The 22,620-nt window shown below is 36.9% G+C and overlaps 1 protein-coding gene across 5 annotated transcripts in view; it reads right to left on the bottom strand.

The window, feature by feature from the left end:
- The window catches only part of SLC4A10 (solute carrier family 4 member 10), a 117,165-nt gene that overhangs the window by 56,401 nt on the left and 38,144 nt on the right, over positions 1 to 22,620 (bottom strand). For all 5 annotated transcript variants that reach the window (XM_072418244.1, XM_072418241.1, XM_072418239.1 and 2 more), the window contains exons 3-4: positions 4,456 to 4,608; positions 3,248 to 3,386 (exon numbers count right to left, since the gene is read on the bottom strand). In XM_072418244.1, coding sequence (XP_072274345.1) covers positions 3,248 to 3,386; positions 4,456 to 4,608 — 292 coding nt within the window. The remainder of the gene's footprint in view (positions 1 to 3,247; positions 3,387 to 4,455; positions 4,609 to 22,620) is intronic.

The raw sequence follows: 22,620 nt of genomic DNA, 5'->3' as shown, positions 1-22,620 counted from the left end.
ACATTTGTTAAAAATATGCAACAGGAATCCATTACTTGTAAGAGGTATAAATCTTGAAGACAGGCTAATATGTCCAATTATTAAAATAAATGAGGACATTATGTTCTTGAATACAACCAAATGCATTACATTCTTGAATGCAACTGAATACATTAGATTTGTGAATACAATTTAATACATAAAACTCTTGATACAAATGAAATTTAATCAATTCTTTTTTGGATGATATACAAGGTATAACCTAAATAATAACTCCCTCTAACTTTATTATTAAGTCCTGTACATTTCAGTTACTTAAACTGCAAAGTAGGTTGAAAGTAGGCTCCATCACAACAACTTATTTCCTGTTATCTGAAAGAATCAGCAATCTTCAGCAAAGAGTCAGCAATCTTCATGAATTTCTTGCTTTCTGTTTTCAAAAACATACATATTCGTACTTTAGTATCATGACATGAAAAAGCCTTATTCCAATTTGAAAAAGCTAACTGCTGTTTCCAATGAATGTGGAATATGCTGATGCTGATTGATATGTTATGTGATATACAGAGTATATATATATGGGGAGCCTTTATGGGGAGCTGTGGCTATTGTACAATAGTGGTGTGAGCCCTGAAAAGAGCTAAGGTTTAGAATCCAAACAGCAGCCAGGTCTTCTCCAAAGCCTCTAGTGTTAAGAACCAGGGTGGACAGGATAATCCATGTTACCAATAGCTTTGGGCACACCAGGGTGGGAAGGGGAATAGCCTAGGAAGGCTGTGGTTGAGACAGGCAGCAAACAAGAGTGGTCAGAAAAAACAGAAATCCAGGAAATAGACACCAGTGACACAGGGGTCACCACAGACACAGGTGAACACAGTAAGCAACAAGAGGCAAAGGTGACATGGGAAACATGGGGGGTCACCGCAGACACAGAGGCACACTGGAACTGCACAGGGGAACAGGCAGGGAAACAGACTGGACAACAAGGAGTTAACACAGGACCTGGACTGGGAAAGCACTAAATTAACAGACAGGTGTAGAGGAAATGCTCAGCAGAGCTAGGGGGCCTGGCACTAATGGGGAACACATGTGCATGTCTGAGCCAGCTAATCAGACAAGGGCTATTAAGAGGTTATCCCCCGACTGGCCAGTGGGAGGGGTGATTCTGATTAAATATGGAGGAGCAGGTGTGACCAAGGTCAGAACTGCTTGCATGCACAGGGGAGATGCACCGATACTTTATCAAGGAGGAGGTAAGTGTGACAATATATATATAAAATTGACATTATTATAACCATTAATTCAAGCTTTTATTTTGGTATACAAAATGCACAAGTGGCTACGTGCTAATGCAAAGTGCAGCCTATTAACTCCTAACCAAGGTGAAAGTGCCAAGAATAATATACTAAAAGTACATACAATACATTTCCTCCTTACAATAAATTTCTGCTCCTTTTTGTTAGCCAGTAAATCTCCCTTGTAAAAGCATTCAAAGCCATTTGTAAACAAGGTTTACCATTTTAAGTGCCACTGGTGACATCAATGTGCTTCCAGTAGAAGGTAGGAGTTTAAGAATGCACTTTTAGGGAAATAGGGATTTTTTTTTTTGGGGGCGGTGGTGAACACTTTGTATACAAATAGCGTTTAGGGGAAGCAAGGGGCCTGCAAAATAGTGGACCTTTGCTTTGCCCTGGGAGATTTTATTTTAAGTGGATACATGGACAGTACATGGATACATGCACACATGAGGAGATTTCATTGGTCTACCTTTGTATACGAGTAAACATATCTCCCAGCTGTCAATAAATATTCTGGAAGTCCTTGCATAAATTAATAAATCTAAATGAAAGCTGATGAAATGATCAAACATATACATCTGCTATTCATACCCAATCGATAGCACTGACTTTTGGAATAAATTGTGTTATTAAATCTTACCTAAACTCAGAAATTTCACTTTACATAAAAGGGTAGACAGCCATTTTATGTTAAGTAAAAATTCTGTTGTTTGTTTTTTTTTTTTTAAGTGCAACAACCTTTTTTTTAAAAAAAAAAGGGTGCAGGACTGCCTGATTGATCGAGAATGAATGGGAGTGCAAGGCCTCCCGGGATACCTATGTCACGCATCCCGCAAGGCTCTTGGGTGCTCCTTCTGCGCATGCCCGAGCATTTCCGGCATGCGCAGAAGGTGCCTTTTAGTGAAAAAAGAAAGAAAAAGTGCATTATTTCTGTTGACCCTTCTCTCTTTTCTTTTTCTGTTTGTCTTCTTTCTTTCTTTTTTTTTAGTTCCATGCTGTTTCTCCCAATGGTATAAATTCAGATGTTTTATATCTGTATCCACTGAGTGGAAGCTTGAGCAGGTTCATACCATTATAATTTTGGGTTCTCCATAATGGCTATCACGTTGTTAGAACAGCACTTTCCTGCTAACAGTGCTAGACCACTGACTAACAATTATCAGAAACACTGTCAGCTTGCTGTGATCATTCCTCCAAATGGGGCATGGCGAAGGAAAAAGGTACATAATTCTGCAGCCCATTGGCCTACTAAAGTGGTGCTCACAGCAAGCTTACCATGTAATTGTGAGACAGTAGCTAACATACTAACATACTAATACATACTAACAGAACATCCAGGTATCAAACTTTGCAGCAGATTCATAGTCAAATAAATGTTTAGGGAAACTATAAACAATGAAGCATGATGCCAGACTTACCAAAAACATTCCAGATTTACATACACTTTAATATAAACGTTCCAAAATCAAAATCAACCACAAGATAATAAATTCCCAGTTCGGAGCTCTATGGCTATATGTGCAGTTTCTAACTTATTACCGCCTGGTGTCACTCTGCTATTTCGTTAAGGAAAAGGTGAGTTCTCATATCAACCTGCAATGTTTCCAACTTGGAAAGGCCATTAGGTAATGAGACTTTGAACAGGGATCAGAAATATGTTTTGCCAGGTGCCAGGAGCACATGGCCTGCTCTGGAGAGTGGAGTAGGAGTTGCCTCTACCAAAAATATGACTTGTATTCCAAACCAGCAGCAGCTTTTTTATTACCTTGATAAAACAAATAACGTGGTAAAAAGTTTGATCTGGATATACTTAACAAAACAAGATCACAACATTAGATAAAATGCCCCTCAGCCTGAACTGGGGTAATTGTTCAGAAGATCCTATGGTTTTCACAGGTTAATATTAGGTATGCCAGTACTATAAAAACAGTTCACGTTATGTAGATTACAATATATTTGGTAACACTAACCTTGCCATTTCCCGCCATTCAGCGTCGTCACCTTCTCGCAGGCAGATTTCATCCAGTTCTGTAAATAAGTCATGTGGAATGTGTTCTTCATCGTCATCTTCTGTCCCAAGGATAAACTGAACCCTTTGAGATGGAGTATCTGCAATTATAGCACACTATCAGCATTTGTAATTTATGGCATGGGGACTTAAAACACAATTTTTAACTAGAGGTATCAAAACCCAAATGATATAGAGATATGAGTTATAATATAGAAATATAGGTAAATAATACCTAATTTCTAAATATATAAAATACAATTGAAAACCATATTCTCTACAATTACTGAACCAAAAACTAAAGTGAGAAAAATCAACCTGATGTATCAGATGGCATGCAGGTAACATTGTCAGTAACAGTACCTCAATTCCCTGTTTTGGTAGCAGAAAGACAACAGCAAAAATCCTTACTAGTTTTATATACCTCCTATGTGTATTTGCCATTTTTATATCAATAACTATGAATTTCTTTCGGGTGCTCAATTTTTAACTATTCAAACATTTTACATCTTTTTAGCTATATGGGTGCCAAGACTGGGTATTATGATAAAAAAAAGTTTCATAAGGGTATATGTTATGGCAAGAGTTGTGTATGTCACACATTTATGTCTTTATACCATTTTACACTTATTAAAGGCAGTCATTTTGTATTCTATTATCCTTGCACCTGTAAAGAATATTTAAAGAATTTCATAAAGAATTATCTTTAAAATGTGCTAGATAAAAAAGCCAGTTAGACAAGATTTTCTGCTTCTATCAAGGATTCAGATCTGTCAATAACTTTTTTAACTCATGGCAATATACTGTTATACATTAGTAAAAACAGTAACATTTCACTGATTAAATTTTCCTTGTTCACAGCTAAACTGTCTTTTGAAACAAACGCAGTCTACTTCTTTATTTACTTTTCCCTGGTGCAGCTAGGAACTGTTTCTAGCAGAAATGATCAATCACAAATCAGCTAAAGGAAAACAAATATGACAATTGAATAAAGATTTCTATTATCAAGGAATGACCTGCACTGGAAGACAGATAATTGCCTGGCTAAAGCTTCCTTACTTTGGTGGAAATACCCTTTATCATATAATTGCGCCCTTTGCCTTGCCAGTCTTAAGACGTTGTTATTGTATCACATTTTATATAAGAGACACAACAAATGAAAAGCATTACCGTATGTAGGAGATTCCCGTCCATCTTCTAAACCTGAGTCCCGTTCCCTGTCCCTTTTTCGGTGCTTGTGTCCACGATGTCGGTGACTGTGACGGCGATGGCTTTTCCTGCCACCAAGTGGTACATGAACTCCGATGAATAATGTTCGATGGCCTACACAAATAAAAGAAGATGTTAAGGTCCTTAGAAAGTAAGAACAATTAGGTTTCCATTAAGAATATGCAAAATAGAATTTAACAGAACACAAATATTAGTTGTCTTCGCACCAGACTACCAACCAAACTGCCCCCACCTATGTCAACCTGTACCTGAGGGGATGGAAAAGAAAACTTTTTTCCAGTGATGCCTTGTCTAAGTACCTCCCCCACATTATGTTATGGCGAAGGTACATTGACGACATGTTTATGCTTTGGACTGGTACAAAAAAAATTGTTTGCTGAATTTATGGAACAACTGGGCAATAATTCTTACAATTTAATATTTACATATCAGTGTAGCAGTAGTTCTAAATTACCATTCCTTGATATAGAAATCTATATTAATCCTGATCTTTCTTTGTCTTCAAATCTGTATCGTAAATCCACCACAGGGAACACTATTCTGTTGGCAAGTAGTGCACATCCCAAACATTTGATAAGAAACATACTGTATTTTCAATAGTTAGGAGTTCATAGAAATTGTTCAAACGACTATGAATTTGGGATAGCCGCAAAAGAACTAGAGCAAAGATTACTAACAAGAGGATATAGTCGAAAACTATTAAAAAAGAGATATCAGAAAGTAAAAGACAAATCTAGATCAATGATTTTTTTACAGTTCTTCCTCTAAAAAAGAATTGACAAACAGAAAAATGAATAATGTAACAAGATTTTCGGATAATCATGAAGAATTACGGAATATATGTGAGATTGGTCCCTACTTACTTCAGATCCTTCCATAAAGAAATATGTGTCCCCTTACCAGCAGATTACCTTTAGAAGGTTGCCCTCCCTTAAGGACAAATTGGATAAAATCATACACATTTCATGGCAGATACATTTCAGGTGGATTTTGTGGCTCTAATATGTTTTCATCCCGTGTATTGCTCTCTGCCACCCTCCCTGCCTCCCAGCTGTCAAATTGAAGGAACTATGGTTTCCTGGTTCAATGTAAGGTATTGAATTGTTTGAATTGTAATGTGAATTTGAATTGATATGTTTATTTTGGGCCATGTCATCATTGTATTTATTATTTTTAATTATATTTTTTTCTCTCTTCTTGAAGAAGTGGACGTGATCCACAAAACGTGTCGAGGATAGCATGTCTCTGTTACTTGAATGCTAAAGATAGCATGCATGTCTGTATACATGCTAGTATTTTTGTGTTTTTTTAAAATAAGATGTTTTTATAACGTTATCTGGTCATATTTTTTAAATTCAATGTATTAGAATCATATGGTTAAAAAATCTTTTTGTAAAGCGAAACGTGGAATATATGGTGCTTTAAAAGTCCCAAATGTATTTTTTAAAGTATTAACGTGGTAATTTGTAACTGGATATGGCACATGATGATAAACTTAATGTAGGGAACCTCTACAAATAAGGTATACATGTATACCAACCAAACATACACACACACAAGACCTGATTTATTAAAGCTCTCCAAGGCTGGTAAAGATAGACTATCACGGGGAAACCAGGGTGATCAAACAAACCTTGAAAAGATTTCTTAAAATAATTTGCTAATAATAGGCAAATGTTCTCAATCCATTGCGGGTTTGCTGGGTCACCCAAGTTCACCTATGATAGTCCATCTTCTCCATTTGTTGAGAGCTTTAAAAAAATCAGGCCCACTATTTCAAATCAGGTGAAATTCCATGGAAATTAGGGGAGATTGGGTCTGCTGTTGAGCAGGAGGCAGAATGCTGCGGCTCACTGTAGTCTAAAATGATCCTTACAGTTTACATTAGTTAAAAGCATTCTGAAAAAGGACAAACGGGAGGATAATCGGGATGTTTTTCTTTTTTGTTCTGTGCTCTTCTGTATTATTGCATAGAGAAGACATACTTTTATAGGTTTTGCTTGCTGTGCTCTACATTTTTATAGCACAGGTAGAAGAAAAAGTTTTGACAAGTTTATTTTTATGTGTTCTACAGTTTTATAGAACAGTAAGGAATATGAGGTATAAATGTAGTAGCAAAACAAAAAATGTTTATTCCATTAATCTCTATGAATTCATCGTAGCAGAAAACATTTCAATAATCTTAATACAGATTCCCCTGCCTGACTTCAGTGTGCTGAGTATCAGATGGTGGCAGGGTGTTTTTAAAACAACCTAACAAATAAAACTATGATAGTTTCAGTTCGTGTAAAATAAAAAAATATTATATATTATTTATAATCATGCATGCAAAATCCTTTCTTAAGGCCAATTGATGTATTATGATGTGATTTGAATTTTAAAAAATCTCCCTTCCCTATGTTTATATTATTTGTCATGCATCTGTCAGAAGATAACATGTAGTAGAGCTCATTAATTGATCTAAATGAAGTGTGCAGAAGTGTACTACAAACATATATTCCTTAGCACTTGACAGAAATTTACAAGACTACTTTACATTTTACTGTCTCCCAGAGGTATAGTATGATAATCAGAATTTTGAAAACTGTATAATGAACACGAGACATTTCTTCAAAGTTCTTTCTGTCATGCCTAGTTTTTGCTTGATGCCAGATGTCAGCTTTGTAGACATGTCATTAAATACTCTGTGTTCTTCCTCCCCCCCCCCCCCATCTATTAAAAAAAAAACAGCCTTTACTGTATCAGATAAGTAATGTCTAGATCTTGCCTGTTGCAATGAAACAACCATTACTTACAATACCTGATATTTTTTTAATAAATAAGAGGTATTTGTGTGTTCTCCTCTGACGAATGATTAGCTACAACGAGTACCTTTACTTGTGTTTATTGTGGATGGGCAAATTTGCTATTATAAAAATGTAAATATTCTCCACTGGGCAACATTAAAATAATGTTAAGACTCACAGTCCTACTTTACAATGCTGCAATTGGTGAGACAATGGCCGTGATTTAATAAAGCTCTCCATGGCTGGAAAGGATACACTTTCATCAATGAAGCTGGGTGATCCAGCAAACCTGTAATGGATCTAGTTCAGGAGTCATAACATTAACTAGGAAATAGCAAATGAGAAACTGTCCAAGAACACATACAACTAGAAAAGGGCTGAAAGAGAAATCAGGGGAGCGGAGCTGACAACTCCGCTCCCCTGATTTGTATTGCAGGTCTCAATAATTCGGTCTCGCCGTCCGAATTTACAAAGGTAGTTCATGCCTACTCCCCGTTCTGGCCGCAAGGCCAAATTTCATAAATTTGCTCGCTCATCCCTAATGGCCACAAAAGTGGGTGTGAGAGAAAGCAGAGATTTGGCCAGGCACAGAAGAGGAAATAGGAAAGAGCTGGCAGATAAAGCAAGCCTATTTAATGTGGCAGAAAAAGAAGCAAAGCTAGAAGGAAGTGAATCTTTCACTCGCATCAAAAAATAAAAAAATGTGATTGCAATGTTGTTGGCATTAAAGTTGCATGAAAGTCTCCTTCCTAAATAATGTCTCCTTCCTAAATAATGTTCTTGTGCATCCAAAACCTTTTATCCTGGATACACATTATATAAACTACAGATAAAGCATATTTTAAGTTTAGTTATTTTGTCAAGCATGAAAAACTATATACCTTAACTATGTCTCTGTTCTGTGGAACCTTAGGTTTCCTCCAGAAGTTGCTAGAGGTTCCTTTTGAAATGGGCAATTTGCACCTCTCAGGTCAGTGTAACTGATGCCAATGACCTTCCTTGACATTCCTTCCACTGGCTAGATATATAAGAGACATTCTTCCCATTCACAGCCATGCTAATGTTTTATGAGTTGTGGATATAATCATTATAGCAGGGGTTCCATGAAGACATGAAAGTTATTTCAAGGGGTTCTCCTGCATTGAAAAGGTCAAGAAACATTGTTTTAGGCAGTCAGCAAAGACCAAAAAAAAGGTATGTAGCTTTCCATATTTCAGAGGAGAATGAAGTACCTTCACCTCCATTCCCTACCAAACCCACCCCGGGGGTTCTTCCATCCTTATTTTCTGCAGGAATGGATGGGGCAAAATTAAATAAGTGGATCTTGCATGGAGTGCAGGTTCCTCTTTAAGGCACCTTCTCTACATCCCTATTGTTATATTATCATCTTAGTACCATTGTCAGATTCTCTTTGAGGCCCTACATTTTGTTGATCCGCTCAACCCCAATAAAGAAATTGCTCTATAACACAAATCCCCCCTTTCCAAAGCGTTGCAATTTCTCATAATCACCATAAGCTTTGAATAACTTGTAAACAATAATAATTACTTAAACATATGTGCAAGGCTGGCAGATCTTAATGAGAACATGATTGAGATGTTAGCGTATGAGAAGGAGTTTAATGTACACCGCAATGTCACCTTCAGCAGCAGCAACAAATTAAATACAGTAATTAAAGTTGAAACCATTTTAATCAGGTAACACATTTCTGGGATAACTGAAACAAAAGTATATTGTTAATTTAAAATCTACACCCAGGGAACATAAGCAGCTTTGGCGAAGGTTTTATGGTTCTATTTACAACTGTTTTTTACACACCAAATCATAAGCTCACTGGGCTGTAAACAACAGGTAATAAAATGTATGTTTTAATTTTTAAGGGATTAAGGAGCAGTTACAGGCAACAAGTAGAAGCAATCTGCAAGCTAATAATGCTATCCTGGCCATGCTGCAGCTGTGCTAATGTTGGAAAATTCAATCCATTTATTGTAACCAAAGTTTTGTGTAATCCACTGCAGCCAAAATGCAATAAAAGACCCCAAGGGATCACTGTCTCCTTTATCAGCAACTTTAATTTTTAAGCCAGGTTTAAATCCTAGTGAAGGCTTTGAGATATTTTTATTAGAATTCAACCAAAGCATAATTATTGATCTCTGGAGGTCTTGATATAAAGTTAAACCACAGCAAATAACTCCACCATCGTTAGTTTTGTGGGTTTCCAAGATCAACAAAATTATGGCATTTTTATGGATAAATTTACTACACGTTGAGCATCTTGGGAACATAATAGTACCTCTTCCAACTGGAAATCAAGGCTAGGTTCCCCTCCCCAAACATCGAATTGCTAACCTTGGGTCACTTCCACTACACTTCCAAATAAATGGTGCCCACACACACACACACACACACACATTTTCCTCCCCAAGTTCCTGCCCATTCTGCCTTTAATTCAGATTTCATGTTTTCTTTATTTTTCTTTTTTCTTTCCTTTTTATATCCTGGTTTGTTATTGTTATTCTGATGTTTGCATTGTTATTTGAACTTTTTTTTACATTTTTGTTTGGATCTTTTTTGTTGTACAAAGTATATGTTATATTTTTCTATGCCTTTCTTAATGAAAAAATATTGAATCATAAGGTTGAACCACAGGTAAATAACAAAATATACCAATGAACTGCATATATCAAAGTTGTTTTTCTTGCATTTCTGTCCTATGATATGGACACAGATATACCAGATAATAAAACCATATTGGTGACCTGACTTTTTTCTGCTACAGTTAACAAATACAGCCTGGTCACCTCCCCACCCACAGCCTGTGATAGGATAGTAAAGACTCAACATTATACGCACTCACCTCTCCTTCTACTAAATATTTCCAGTTTGTATGCATTGCAAAATTAGCTCCTGGTTCTGCTATGCAGGGATTAGTCTGATTCTAAGTCAATATCAGGTACTTAAACTAATTGCAATTAAAAAAGATTTTAGAACATTTTTTTAATAAAAGCTAACTGCTACCTTGTGTTTTTATATCTGTCTGGGGATCAGCTATAAAGCTAAACTCAAGGCCAACAGATGACATACTGAGATTAAATACACATATAAGAGCTGTTCTACCTGCCAAATGATTGTATTTCTATGTTTGAATCCTTCTATTTACACAGTTCTGTCACACAGCACAGGTCTACATGGTACAGCAGAACACCTAATATTCAACGCCATTCAGTAACACAGATATCCTCACTATACATGTACATTGTCTTGAACTGCACCATGACTAATTGGTTCTACGTGCTGCTTCTACCTTCCTCAGTCTGAGTTCTACCATACAATTGCTGCAAGGAGCTGATACCATGTCAAATTTAGGTACTTAAACTGCATACATTTAGGCAAATACACTTAATGATGTATTAATAAACACAAACGCAAATTAATTTGTGCTTTCCTATAATCTGCCTGCAGTTCAGGCTATGCTAGAAGCCCTAGATTAAAAAAAAATGTAAGACTCCCCTAGAGAAATGACAGTAACAATAAATGATAATTGCCATAAATTCATGTAAGCAAATCCTGCAAGATATAAAGGTTGCAATTAGAAAGACATTTTTTTAAATCCTTGAATAAACCTAACAACACGGTTACATTCAATTTAAAGCATTTATTTCTGCACAAAGCATTAGAAAAGCTTGTTGATGTAGAACTGAATGTTCTGGAACGCAGTGTTTCCCCAAGCCTTGCCGAAGACCACGACAGAAAAAACTGTAACCTAATAAACACGGTTTGTCTTACAGAATATTAATCAGTGGGGGAAGCTGACAGGTGGATTTGCTTTCTTAAAAGAACCTCAGTGCTCCTGTAAACACAATTATGGAAATGAGAACGCTCCATACGGATCTCATTGTTATTTACCACAAGGGCTTGTTCAGATTGTTGTTTTTCCAGCAATGCCGCTGAGGTTGACCAATGTCAACCAGTTCTCAACCTCCCCAAAGCCCTGATTATCATTCAAATGAAAAGGAGCAGCTTGGAGCTTTTTGGTGAGCCTCTCCCATAACCAGCAAGTATGCACAGCATATGTGTTAATTATGGCAAAATTTTATGTGCAGCTGCCATGCAACAATGGTAGGTTCGGGACCTGTCAATGCCGTATCAGAAGAAGCTGCCATCTTCATGACGACCAGTGACCACTCCTATTTGGCCACTGGATGCCCACTGATTATGTAACTCCTGCATATGCGTCAAAGTGTATGCACCATATGAAGAGCTAAAAGCCACCAGGAGATGCAGCCTATTTTTTTTTTAACAAAGCATATCTTGTATGTCAATTAGTTCTAGCTCCTGGTTGCAACCTTTTGTTGTTCTGAACAATGTCTGTGATAGGAATGCGCTCCTTACAGCAAACAGATCTTAGAAAAGAGGAAGGGTAAAGGTACTTGAAGTGACAAACACAGATGGTGCCATGTAGAACTCATGAAAAAAGAAGACAAGTCACCAGCACTCCAAAGTATAGGATTCTTGCTTTATTGTAAAAGCATTGTCACAACATGACCATAGAGTTGTAGTGTCACTACGTTACCTTGAGGAAAGGATTCCGCACCACCCTGAAATGTTGATTTTCAAACATGTTGTGACAATGCTTTCACAATAAAGCAAGAATCTTGTACTTTGGAGTGCTGGTGGCTTGTCTTCTTTTTTCATGAATTCTACATGGCACCATCTTCTGTTTTCTTTTGTTGTTTGGGAGTTTTTTTTTACAGAGTCAGAGTTTCAGTGCATGTTTCAAGATGCTTCATGCAGAATTTCCAACTCCAACTGCTTTTTTTAAGTTCTCTAAAAGCTTGGCTTCTTGTGCAACAAAAATGAACCGCTCCACACCTGAACACCCACAAAAAAACGACTGCCAAGCAGGTGACAAGCTACATTTATTTGTACTGTTCTGCAACCCCTGGCTGAACAAGTCTTAAAGGTTTCCTTATCTTAAGCAGATGGCACTTACTGAACAAGAAAGTAAGATAACTGATGCAGCATGAATCAGTTGAACTGATTTACTAAAGGAATTTAGTCTGTTCACTTACCAAGGTAAATTGTAACCTTGTAATGGGTAATTTACTGAGCTTAGTGAATGTGGTGATAGTTTGCTTTGCAAAAATTCACATTCACATGCAAGTATATGCAAAAATCAGGATTTCTTCTTCCAAATGATTGGGTGGTTAAAGACAGAACAGCTTCAACACATGTACAAAGCTAACTGAATGTACAAGAATTAGGACACTGTCGAGAAAAACTCTAAAGTAGATTTAGGAACACCATTTAACATGTCTGTATATTCTTTTTTTTACATACAAATGGAGTAAGTACTTATACATTGTTTTATTATCATTGTTTTAGTATCACAGCAAATTGGGAAAAGGAAGGTTAGAAAAAGAGAGCTCTGGTGCATGCACATTTAATTATTTATTGTTATTATTTTTTATTATTTTATTTTTATTATTATTATTTTTTTTAATAATAACCTTTATATATTACACAGCTTAAAGGTAGGTAACCTGTCAACAAGCTGAAGGCAGGGAGGTGACACCATTGTATTCCTTGTGGTAGGTTAAGACCTGCAGCTGGAACCATGCCAGCCACTTGGCTGCTCATACATCAGCGCTGGTTCTTTCAATCCAGCATTTGCAGATTAGTCAGAGGATGGCAGTGAGCAGTATGGAACCACTTACTGCCAACCTCAATAATTTTCTACTGGGCTGCTAAAAGTAGGCAATGTACATAGCATGTCTCCTGTGGCAGCTGATCAGTGGCATGAGCATGCCGTAACTTCACTGCAACCTCAACACCAGTCTGAAAAAAGAGTGGGTTATTAAATCTGTTTGATAAGTTAAAAAAAAGCTTAAACCATAAACCTTGAGCTGATACTGTCCTTTACTTACTAGCAATGCTGACTTTATCAGTTGAAAACAAAATAGAAAAAGCTTGGGAAATAGGAAATATTATGCAACCACAATGGCTCGTTAGTGGTCAGAAGAAGAAAGAACAATGGCAACCTCCTATCAAGGAGTGCAGATAGGTAAGTACCACAGCTTTAATTCTGCTTTAGCTCTGCAACACACTATGATGCAGGGTAACAGACTACTGTGCAATGTGGTGGGGTGAGTTGCCTAAAATTAGTTAGGTTTGAGCTGGACAAAGTTGTGTCTTTATGAACTGTATGTTACCATAAAAAATAAATCCCATTATCATTTCCAGTGAGTGGTATTACACCACAGGTGTAAAGCCAGCCATAATCACACCCATGCTTGACTACACAAAATATTTGCACTGGCTTGGCTGGCACATTGGAAGCCACCACTGAATGATGCCAAAAGCACTGTGCATATTTCAGAAACCCAACAATGAACTTGCAAGAGTCGCCAGTCAGATTCCCAATCAACATATTAAAACATTTAGAAGAAGCCATGAAGTGTGACTGGCTGCTACAGAAATCATAGGACTCTATTTTAATGACCCCTATAAATTGATGAATTGACAATTTGCTACAGTTGAAATGATACCAAAATTTTCAAAACTATCTCTACAACTTTTTTTTTTTTTGGAAAACTATTTTTTTTTTCACTTTGAACCAATCACCTTTTCTGTGTATTTATTACTCTAAAAAAAACTCAAAAATATTATTTTTTCCCTCCAAATGAATAAAATGTATTTTACAGCTCTAAAGAGAGAAATTACATATTTCCCTATTAACAAAAAACGTGAAAAGCTTTTAGCTCACGTTCTACAAAATAAATCTTAAAAATGCTATAAAGATAATATGCTGAATGTGTGCAATTTACTTTGAAAAGCTGGGAACAAACATATAATTAAAGCATGTTAGAATGTGAGCACTAAAATAACAAGCCTAGGGGCAAATCAGAGAAAAATTAAAAAAGGTAATAGTAATAAATAGCCCTGGTAATTATATTCATTGTGATGTGTTTTAACAACTGTGGAGTGAAGCTATTACATATAATTGAAAATGTATTCCGTTTGTGTTAAAGCTGAACTCCAGGCAGATATAAAATGCCACCAATGAATGCAGCTTTGTATTCAATGATTAATCAATACATTTTTTTTTAATCCAGATAGTGTAAGTACCTGAATTTCCATTGCTATTAACCTACTTCAGTACCCTGTATGGCAGAGTGAATTAGCAGGAAGACACAATGGGCCTGATTTATTATACCTCGCCTGGAGAGACTGAAGAAGATAGGCTATCATGGGGGAACCTGAGTGATCCAGCAAACTGGAATGGTAAATATTTGTCAACCCAGTTGTAAATATTTGTCAACTAACAGCAAATGATTTTAAAGAAGCCTATTCCAGGTTTGCTGGATCATCCGGGTTCTCAATGATAGTCTTTTGTCCCCAGTCTTGCAGGGATTTATTCAATCAGGCCCAATGTTATGTTTACAGCAAAACAAGCACTACACACCAACCCAAAATCCATCCCAACAATGATATATCGTGGAGAGATCATTATGCTTTAGGCTACATCTATATGGCCTGTTTCCCCTAAACTTTAAATACAGCTTTTAAATACCCATGCTTGAAATTCCCATTCATTCCAGCTCACACCAGAGCATTTTGGGTGTTTCCTATATGGGATGCAAAGAAAATGCAGCCTACAGCCAGGACAATATTAAAATAGCCACAAACATGTGAAAAGCCTATAAAAGTTCATAAATTCTCCAAACACCCGCAAATACAAGAATGGGGCATTTTACCTATTAGCGGTTTTGCAATGCTAAGATTTCTGAATCCCCATGCCTGCCCTGCCCTGATCTGCATTGTCACCTCCTATTTACTTTTGCATTGTTTTTTTCTTTGTTGTGGTTACAGTTGTATTTTTTATTACAAAAATTGTAATAAAAACATGATTCATAAAAAAAGAATGGGGCGTTTGTGGAGGTTAAAAAGCATTTGCAAGTGTTTATGGCAACTTGTGGGGCATTTTTTTGCCATTTGTTTAGTGTTTATGCCTCTGCCACCTCTTCTCTGCCACATAGTTTGGTTCAAATGCCTTTAAATACCATTAAAGCTCATACAATAGCTGTATGGGCATTTATAAGCATTTGAAAGTAACATCAGAGTAGACTCCCCCTAGGGAAGCTTTGCCACCTCAAGGACTGAAAAGCTTCCAATTACAAATGAAACAATTTATTATTACCCAAATGCTCTGAGAGATATTACAGAAAAATGTCAAGGTGGCGGTTTACCAGCTAAGGCATAACAAGAGCTGACTGATGAAAAAACACAATGAGCTAAAACTAGAACAAAATGGCTTAGACAAAAAAAAAATTGTGTTCTAGAATGACCAAGTCACAGTCCAGACCTCAGCTTAACTGAAACACTGGGATATGGCCTGCAGGAAGTTGTCTGCAAGACATATTGATGAACTAATAATGTTCTGTAGGAACAAATGAACTACGACTCTTTCTGGCCATTACACAAGTCTGATTACTAGCTACAGGAAAGGTTAATCGCCAATAGTTTCTCCCAGTTCCTCTGCACAGGCCTGGAGTGTCAGTGAATTAATATTTCCTGGCCCTCATATTGATCTTCAACATGACCAGAAAAATGTATGTGAATCTTGAGGACTGACCTGCTGCAAGTCAAAAATCCAAGAATAAGGAGTATCTGAGTCCAGAATGTGTACTGTGCACACTTGAATGTCCAAAGACTTGCCACAGGTTTCCCACTTAGCAAATTTAAATTGTGCGGGTTTTTTGTTTTTACAACAAAAAGGTGGTTGCATTATTTGCTGATGGAATGCTCTTCATATTGGATGCCAAATTACCTTGTTGGATGCCAACCTTCGTTAATGGCCAGAAGACATTATTTACACATGTGAGTTTCTTAGATTTCCTTTGCTCCAGGGCTTAAGATATTTTTGCCACACTGACCTTTGGGAATATCATTTCACAGCTGCTAGGACAGTAATGAAAACTTGAAATTGTAATTTCATTAACATCAAACTGAAATGGTAAAACTGACAGTTGGTGTCAGCAATTTGTTTCTTTCTGCGGCTCATTAAACAGCTACATCCATCCAAAGCTATGTACCGTACAGATCGTTTGGAAACTGTTGATATGATGCTTCTGGAACACAGAGTGTTCTGTGGGTGTTTCAAATTTAGGATAATAGTTTAGAGGGGTTTTTTAGTTGTTGACAATGTAATATCATAACACAGCTTTAAGACCTAAATTTAAGTTTAAAGGGCTCAAAATGCATTAGCGATAACACCACTGTCACTTTGGCCTGATTGAGCAAGGAACATCAGAGGGAAAAGAGAGTGAGGAAATGCTTCTTCCGGAAATGCAAAGCACAGTGCAATGGGATGTCAGCTCCTCTGTCTGCTCCAATACTCTGTATATTGCACAAGAAAAAGGAATGAATCCTAGATGGGTGACATATTTTAAATGCTTTTAGTTTCCACTCCCCTTAGAAAGGTGAAAAGGTACAGGGGAAAAAGTCCAGGTTTAGTATAGCAACCAAGGTTTGCATGTTTGACAGAAACTACCGGTATTCAAGTGTCCCAGGCTCTGGAATGAATAGGAACGTTGGGTGAACCTTTTGATTTTACCCCAGAACCTGCCTAGAAAGACCAGAACCGTCAGCCAGAAAGACCTGGTGTGCTAGGGGTTAACTGTCCTGGCAGGTGGACCCTTATGTTCCAGGAAGGTGTGGGATAGAGGAGTGTGGCCATGCTCAGGTGTTCTAACCTACAATCCAGGTTTGGAGCTTAGACCCTGGAACCATAGTGGAAAGAACCGAGCAGTAGAAGCTACACTCCCTAAGTTTGGGATACTTTAGGTGCCTTTTTGCTAGTTTGGGACTTTATTTAAGTTTTTTTGCCTGACGGCTTGTATTTGGTTACCATTCTGCTGAAAAAAATCAACATTTTTACTAAACAACAAGTATACTTAAAAGCTATATTTGCATTCAATGAACAGCATTCATTTAGACTGTACGGTTGTAAATTGTGTGCTGCATTGATCTCGATTTTCCCAAATATCAATATCAAGGATGCCTGAGTGCCATTTGCCTTTTTTACAGTCAGGTTGAGTGATGCTGAGCATCATTAAACTTTAAAGTCTGAGGACATCTTTAGGTTCCTGCGGGGAACAGCTACAAAATTAAGGTTCATCTTTTTTTTCAGGCTGATACAGTAATTTTAGGGAAATGTGTTATTCTTTATAGTTGTAAAATCCTTTTTACTGAGTTCCAGTAAACACACATACACACTGTAGATATTATTATTATTATTATTATTATTATTATTAATAATAATTATAAACAGGAATTAGATAGCGCCAACATATTACGCAGCGCTGTACATTAAATAGGGGTTGCAAATGACAGACAGATACAGACAGTGACACAGGAGGAGAGGACCCTGCCCCAAAGAGCTTACAATCTAGTAGGTGGGGGAATTTACACACAATAGGAGAGTGATATGTAGTGGTGGGAAGTAGTGATGGTTTCAAAAGACAGAAGAAGATGGGTAGGCAAGTTTGAAAAAATGGGTTTTGCATGCTATTTTAAATGAGCAGAAGGCAAGCCGAATATGATGAGGAAGACCATTCGAGAGAGTTGGGGCAGCTCTAGAGAAGTCTTGTATCCGTGCGTGTGATGAGGTTATGAGTGAGGAAATCATTAGTAGGTCATTGAAGGAGTGGAGAGAGCAGCTGGGGGAGTACTTTTTTATCAGCTCACATATGTAAGTGGGACAATAACTGTGAAGGGATTTGAAGGCAAAGCACAGGAGCTTGAATTTGATTCCAAGGTGAAATGGAAGCCAGTGTAGAGATCTGCTAAGAGATGCAGCGGAAGAGGAGCGGTGGGAAGGATGGATGAGTCTGGCTGCAGCATTCATAATAGATTGTAGAGGAGAGAGTCGGGTTAGTGGAATACCAGAGAGGAGGTGGTTACAGTAGTCCAGACGAGAGATGATAAGAGCATGTACAAGGAGATTGGTGGTCTCAGGGGACAGGTAGGGGCGGATTTTGGAGATGTTGAGCAGGTGAAAGTGACAGGACCTAGAAATGTTCTAAAAATGGGGGGTAAATGAGGGCAGAGTCAAAGGTGACACCAAGACAATGTTCCTGAGGGGAAGGCCGAATAACAGTGTTGTTAACAGTTAGATATATGTCAGGGGGGAATGATGATGAGTTTGGTTTTATCCAGGTTGAGTTTCAAAAATCGGTCAGACATCCATGATGAGTGGGCTGACAGGCAGCATGAGACCTTATCCAGGACTGAGGGAGACAAGTCAGGGGTGGACAGATAAATTTGAGTGTCATCAGCATACAGATGGTACTGTAAAGCAAAGGAGAATAGGAGAGAGGAGGTGTACAGAAAGAAGAGAACCGGTCCAAGGACTGACCCTTGGGGAAAACCAACAGGAAGGAGAGTCGGTGAGATTTGTATTAGAAGGGGGTGATCAACAGTGTCAAAAGCAGAGGAAGGATCAAGGAGAAGAAGCAGGGAAAAGTTGCCTTGAGACTTAGCTCTGATAAGGTCGTTGGCCACTTTATAAATATCTTTATAGACACATAGATATCCTATGTGTCCTTCAAATAACGTAGAAGAAAAAATAGAAATACCATGAGTATGCTTTAAAGGTGTTAGTTTTGCCCAATTTCTTTACATGGGCAATAGATATTCCATTGTTACTATTAATAATTTTTTATTAAATATACTACTTCTATTATTATATTAAAGTGGAGCTAAAGGTAAAGCAGCAGCGGCTAACCAATGGCTGAAAAAGGAAGACAGTGGGTCCAGAAGAAGAATATTAGTGGCAATGTGACTGAAAATAATTTGCACATTTCGGTTTTAATCAATCAGCCCAATTAGAATTAGTTTTTACTTCCTAATTACTATTACTGAATGTAATAAAAGAATCCCTGCAAGTCTTTAAAGGTTCAGGTTTTTAAGGATCAGAGCACCAATACTATGATTTATTTGCATATAATGGTATTATGTAGCCAGATCTCAAAAGTAAAGATAGATTTTAAGTAAGCATAATAAGGTGACTGTAGAGCTAAAAAAAACGCAGGCAATTTGATGAATTGAGAAGATGTGATGGAAGGAGAAATACTGGTGTCTGCTTGGGCTCTTAGATCTCATGGGTATTTAGCCAGCTGCCATTTCTGTATCAGTATTGGAATCCTAGCAACAAAATGCGAGGATTCCAATATTCTAATGTTTAATCATTAGCCCCTCCATAAAAAACAACCCCTGTTGCAACCTCTCAATGAAAGTCACAGCAATGAGTTCACCTAACTGCCCTTCTCATTGTGGATTGTTGGATGAAATGTATTTCATGTTTCTGCAAGGCAAATGGAACAGTGGGGGAGTAATGAGATGGTTAGTATAGGCAATGGGCATATTGTTGTCCTCTGCAAGGACAAAGCATATCAAAATATTTATATTTTTGGCTAGTACTGTAGGAGGCTGAATGCAATGCAAAAGTTCTAACAAGATACAGATAAGAAGAAAGAGCAAAGTAATAGGGGGATCCTCTATCATCACTCCTCAATTTTTTCCAATTACAGACCAGGAAGGAGCAAAGGCTGAAAGGGTTCCTAACTGTAGCACAGAATTAGATCTCCTGCCATGCAAAACAAGACTGTGCAGAAATACAAATTGTTAATTAGGTGAGACAGGTATATTCCTCTAATTAGAAATTATACTATATATAATCTCTTTATGTCATATTTATTACATATATATACCATGGATGAAAATATTATAAACATTAGATAGAAAAATAAATGCTATGCTGTTTTGATAAAGTAAACCTACCACCACCAAGTCCCACAATGCTTCACTGCAGTATGGGCTGGAGATAAATAGCTTGCAAAACACAACCATCTGTCAGCACATGTCCTAGTTTTCCTATAAACGCAAAATCTGCTCAGCTTAAGTTTTTTCTCTGATTCCCCCTGTAAAAACAGCCAGAAATGATAAAATGGCAATGATTGATCCATATCCAAATGTTGGAATGTAATGTGAGTGTTATTACAGAGATTAATGTGTACAGATCAGCTGAGATGATGGATAAAAATGGAAGCTTGGCATGGTCATTTCTGCTTTATGGCTTACAAACTCCCAGAAAAGAAATAAATTAATACATATTTGGCCAATACAAATAAGACATCAAACACTAGTAGAGGTTAAATGAAAACCATGGCAGGTTAACTAATGCAATATTAAGTCACAAGAAAATCTCTTTCCTCCCAAGAGTTTTAAATCACATCCATGATCAACCTACAAGAGCCCAGAAATCCCATTCCAAATATTAAAGATTCTTAAAGGACACAACTAAAAAATTCACACCATAAAGTTGAATTCTTTAAGCATGTTGAAATATTTTACATCTTTTATTAATTTATTGCATCTATAGTTAGTTTCTATAGATGGCTACAACTAGTTCTTGTGAAACAGATTTATTCAACTCACTGTAAATATATTGCTTCTTTTTCTTAGTGGGGTGCTATATCCATTTGCTTTATTGCCATACAATACAATACAAAATTCAATACAATTGTCCTAGGGATAATCAGCACTCCCACCTAAATCACTGTTTTATTTGTTTTATATAAGGAAAACAAGTTTAATTGAAAATGTCTTTGAAATTCAATGAAACAAAGAGGCTACATATATATATATATATATATATATATGTGTGTGTGCTTTATATCAGTGACTTGGGGCCATGGGCCTGAGGAGGGACTGGGGCCTTCATGCAGAAGCACACTTTGCACCTCCTGTACTTTAGTATATATATATATAATCCACCCATCCTCCAAAATGAGATCAGACAAAGGCAACGGCAGGAGCAGACAAGGGCCTACAAGTCCTATACATAAGATTTGAATAGGTTATCAAAGGTTTTCATTGTAATCCTTTCCATTTGCATGTTCTTATATCAAATGTACAGCTGGAAACAACTATTACCTAATTACCACAGCAGTAAAGACTGAATGGGACTGGAATACCTTCATCACATATCCCAGTAGTCTGTGGACTGATCCTTCTGCTGTGGGATTTTCTCTAGTGTAAAAAACAAAAATGCTAATCTCACACATACTCAGTGTGATCACCCCCTTTTACATTACATTGTAGGAACATGTGGGTACATGTACATGTAGGAAGAAGATAGCTGTGTTCAGCATTGTAATGAAAAAGGAAGAGAGAACGGCACGGGACCGACTGGATAAGGATTGCGAAGAGATCAACAGCTTTCCATCTATAAGGGTAAGTGTAATTTAGTTTTTGTTTTTTAATGACAGTTCCACTTTAAGGGAAACCTCTGCTGGGAAATAAACATAGATGTTTTTCCTGACTTTATTATAAACTAGCAGCCCTGCTGATCCTTCAATATATAAGAAACAATGATTCAAAAAGCATTAAAAAATTTAAGACTCAATATTTATATCTTGCATGTTCCTACATGGACCCAACTATGACTGGTTTTCACATTAGAGATGAAGCCAGATTAAGGGTTTCAAAAAATTTTTGTAAATGCTTGCTGCGCATGATGGAGGGTTTTAGGGTTATTCTTCAAGCTAAAGTCTATATGAACAGGACCATAATCAGAGAAATTCAATAAAATATTCTATATGAAAGATAAAATGGAGAGTTAAAACAGAAAATGTCTTACATTACATTAAACTACACTACTACATTGAACTCCAGTAAATATAATGTCTTTTCTAAGCATATCTGCAATTATATATCATATATATCATATGCCAATATTAAAATTTAAACTTAATATTATATATTAATTATTATTATAAAATTGCAGAATTCCTAATTATCTTGTTACATATACTTTAAATATCAATGCATTCCTGAAAGGAAGAAAGGAAGACTTTTATTACGAATCCTGAATGCTTTTCAAGAACATAAAACCAATGCAAACCTCAGCTAAAATTTCTATTTCCTTTCTCCATTCTGTAATACACCAGCGCCCAATTACCCAGATACGGAAAGCTAAAGCTCCCTTTTGAGGTAACAAACCCTACCCTACACGAAACAAAAAAGGTTCATGTGGAGAAACATTCTCCATATCACAGGCATGTAAGTAAACCTGGCTCTCTTATGTTGTATTCCACAATACTAAACTAAAACTACTGTAATTGTCTTTCTATGGTGCTCCTTCCTCTGTTTTTTTTCCAGATGTCTTCTATTTGGGAGATTATACTAAACAATTGGATATTTTCAAAATACGTTTGCGTTATAAATTCTTACTTTTTTATATTTTGTTTTCTAC

Source organism: Pyxicephalus adspersus, chromosome 7 (assembly GCF_032062135.1).
Source record: "Pyxicephalus adspersus chromosome 7, UCB_Pads_2.0, whole genome shotgun sequence".
NCBI classification, from domain to species: Eukaryota; Metazoa; Chordata; class Amphibia; order Anura; family Pyxicephalidae; genus Pyxicephalus; species Pyxicephalus adspersus.
This window is presented reverse-complemented; position numbering and strand designations above follow the sequence as displayed.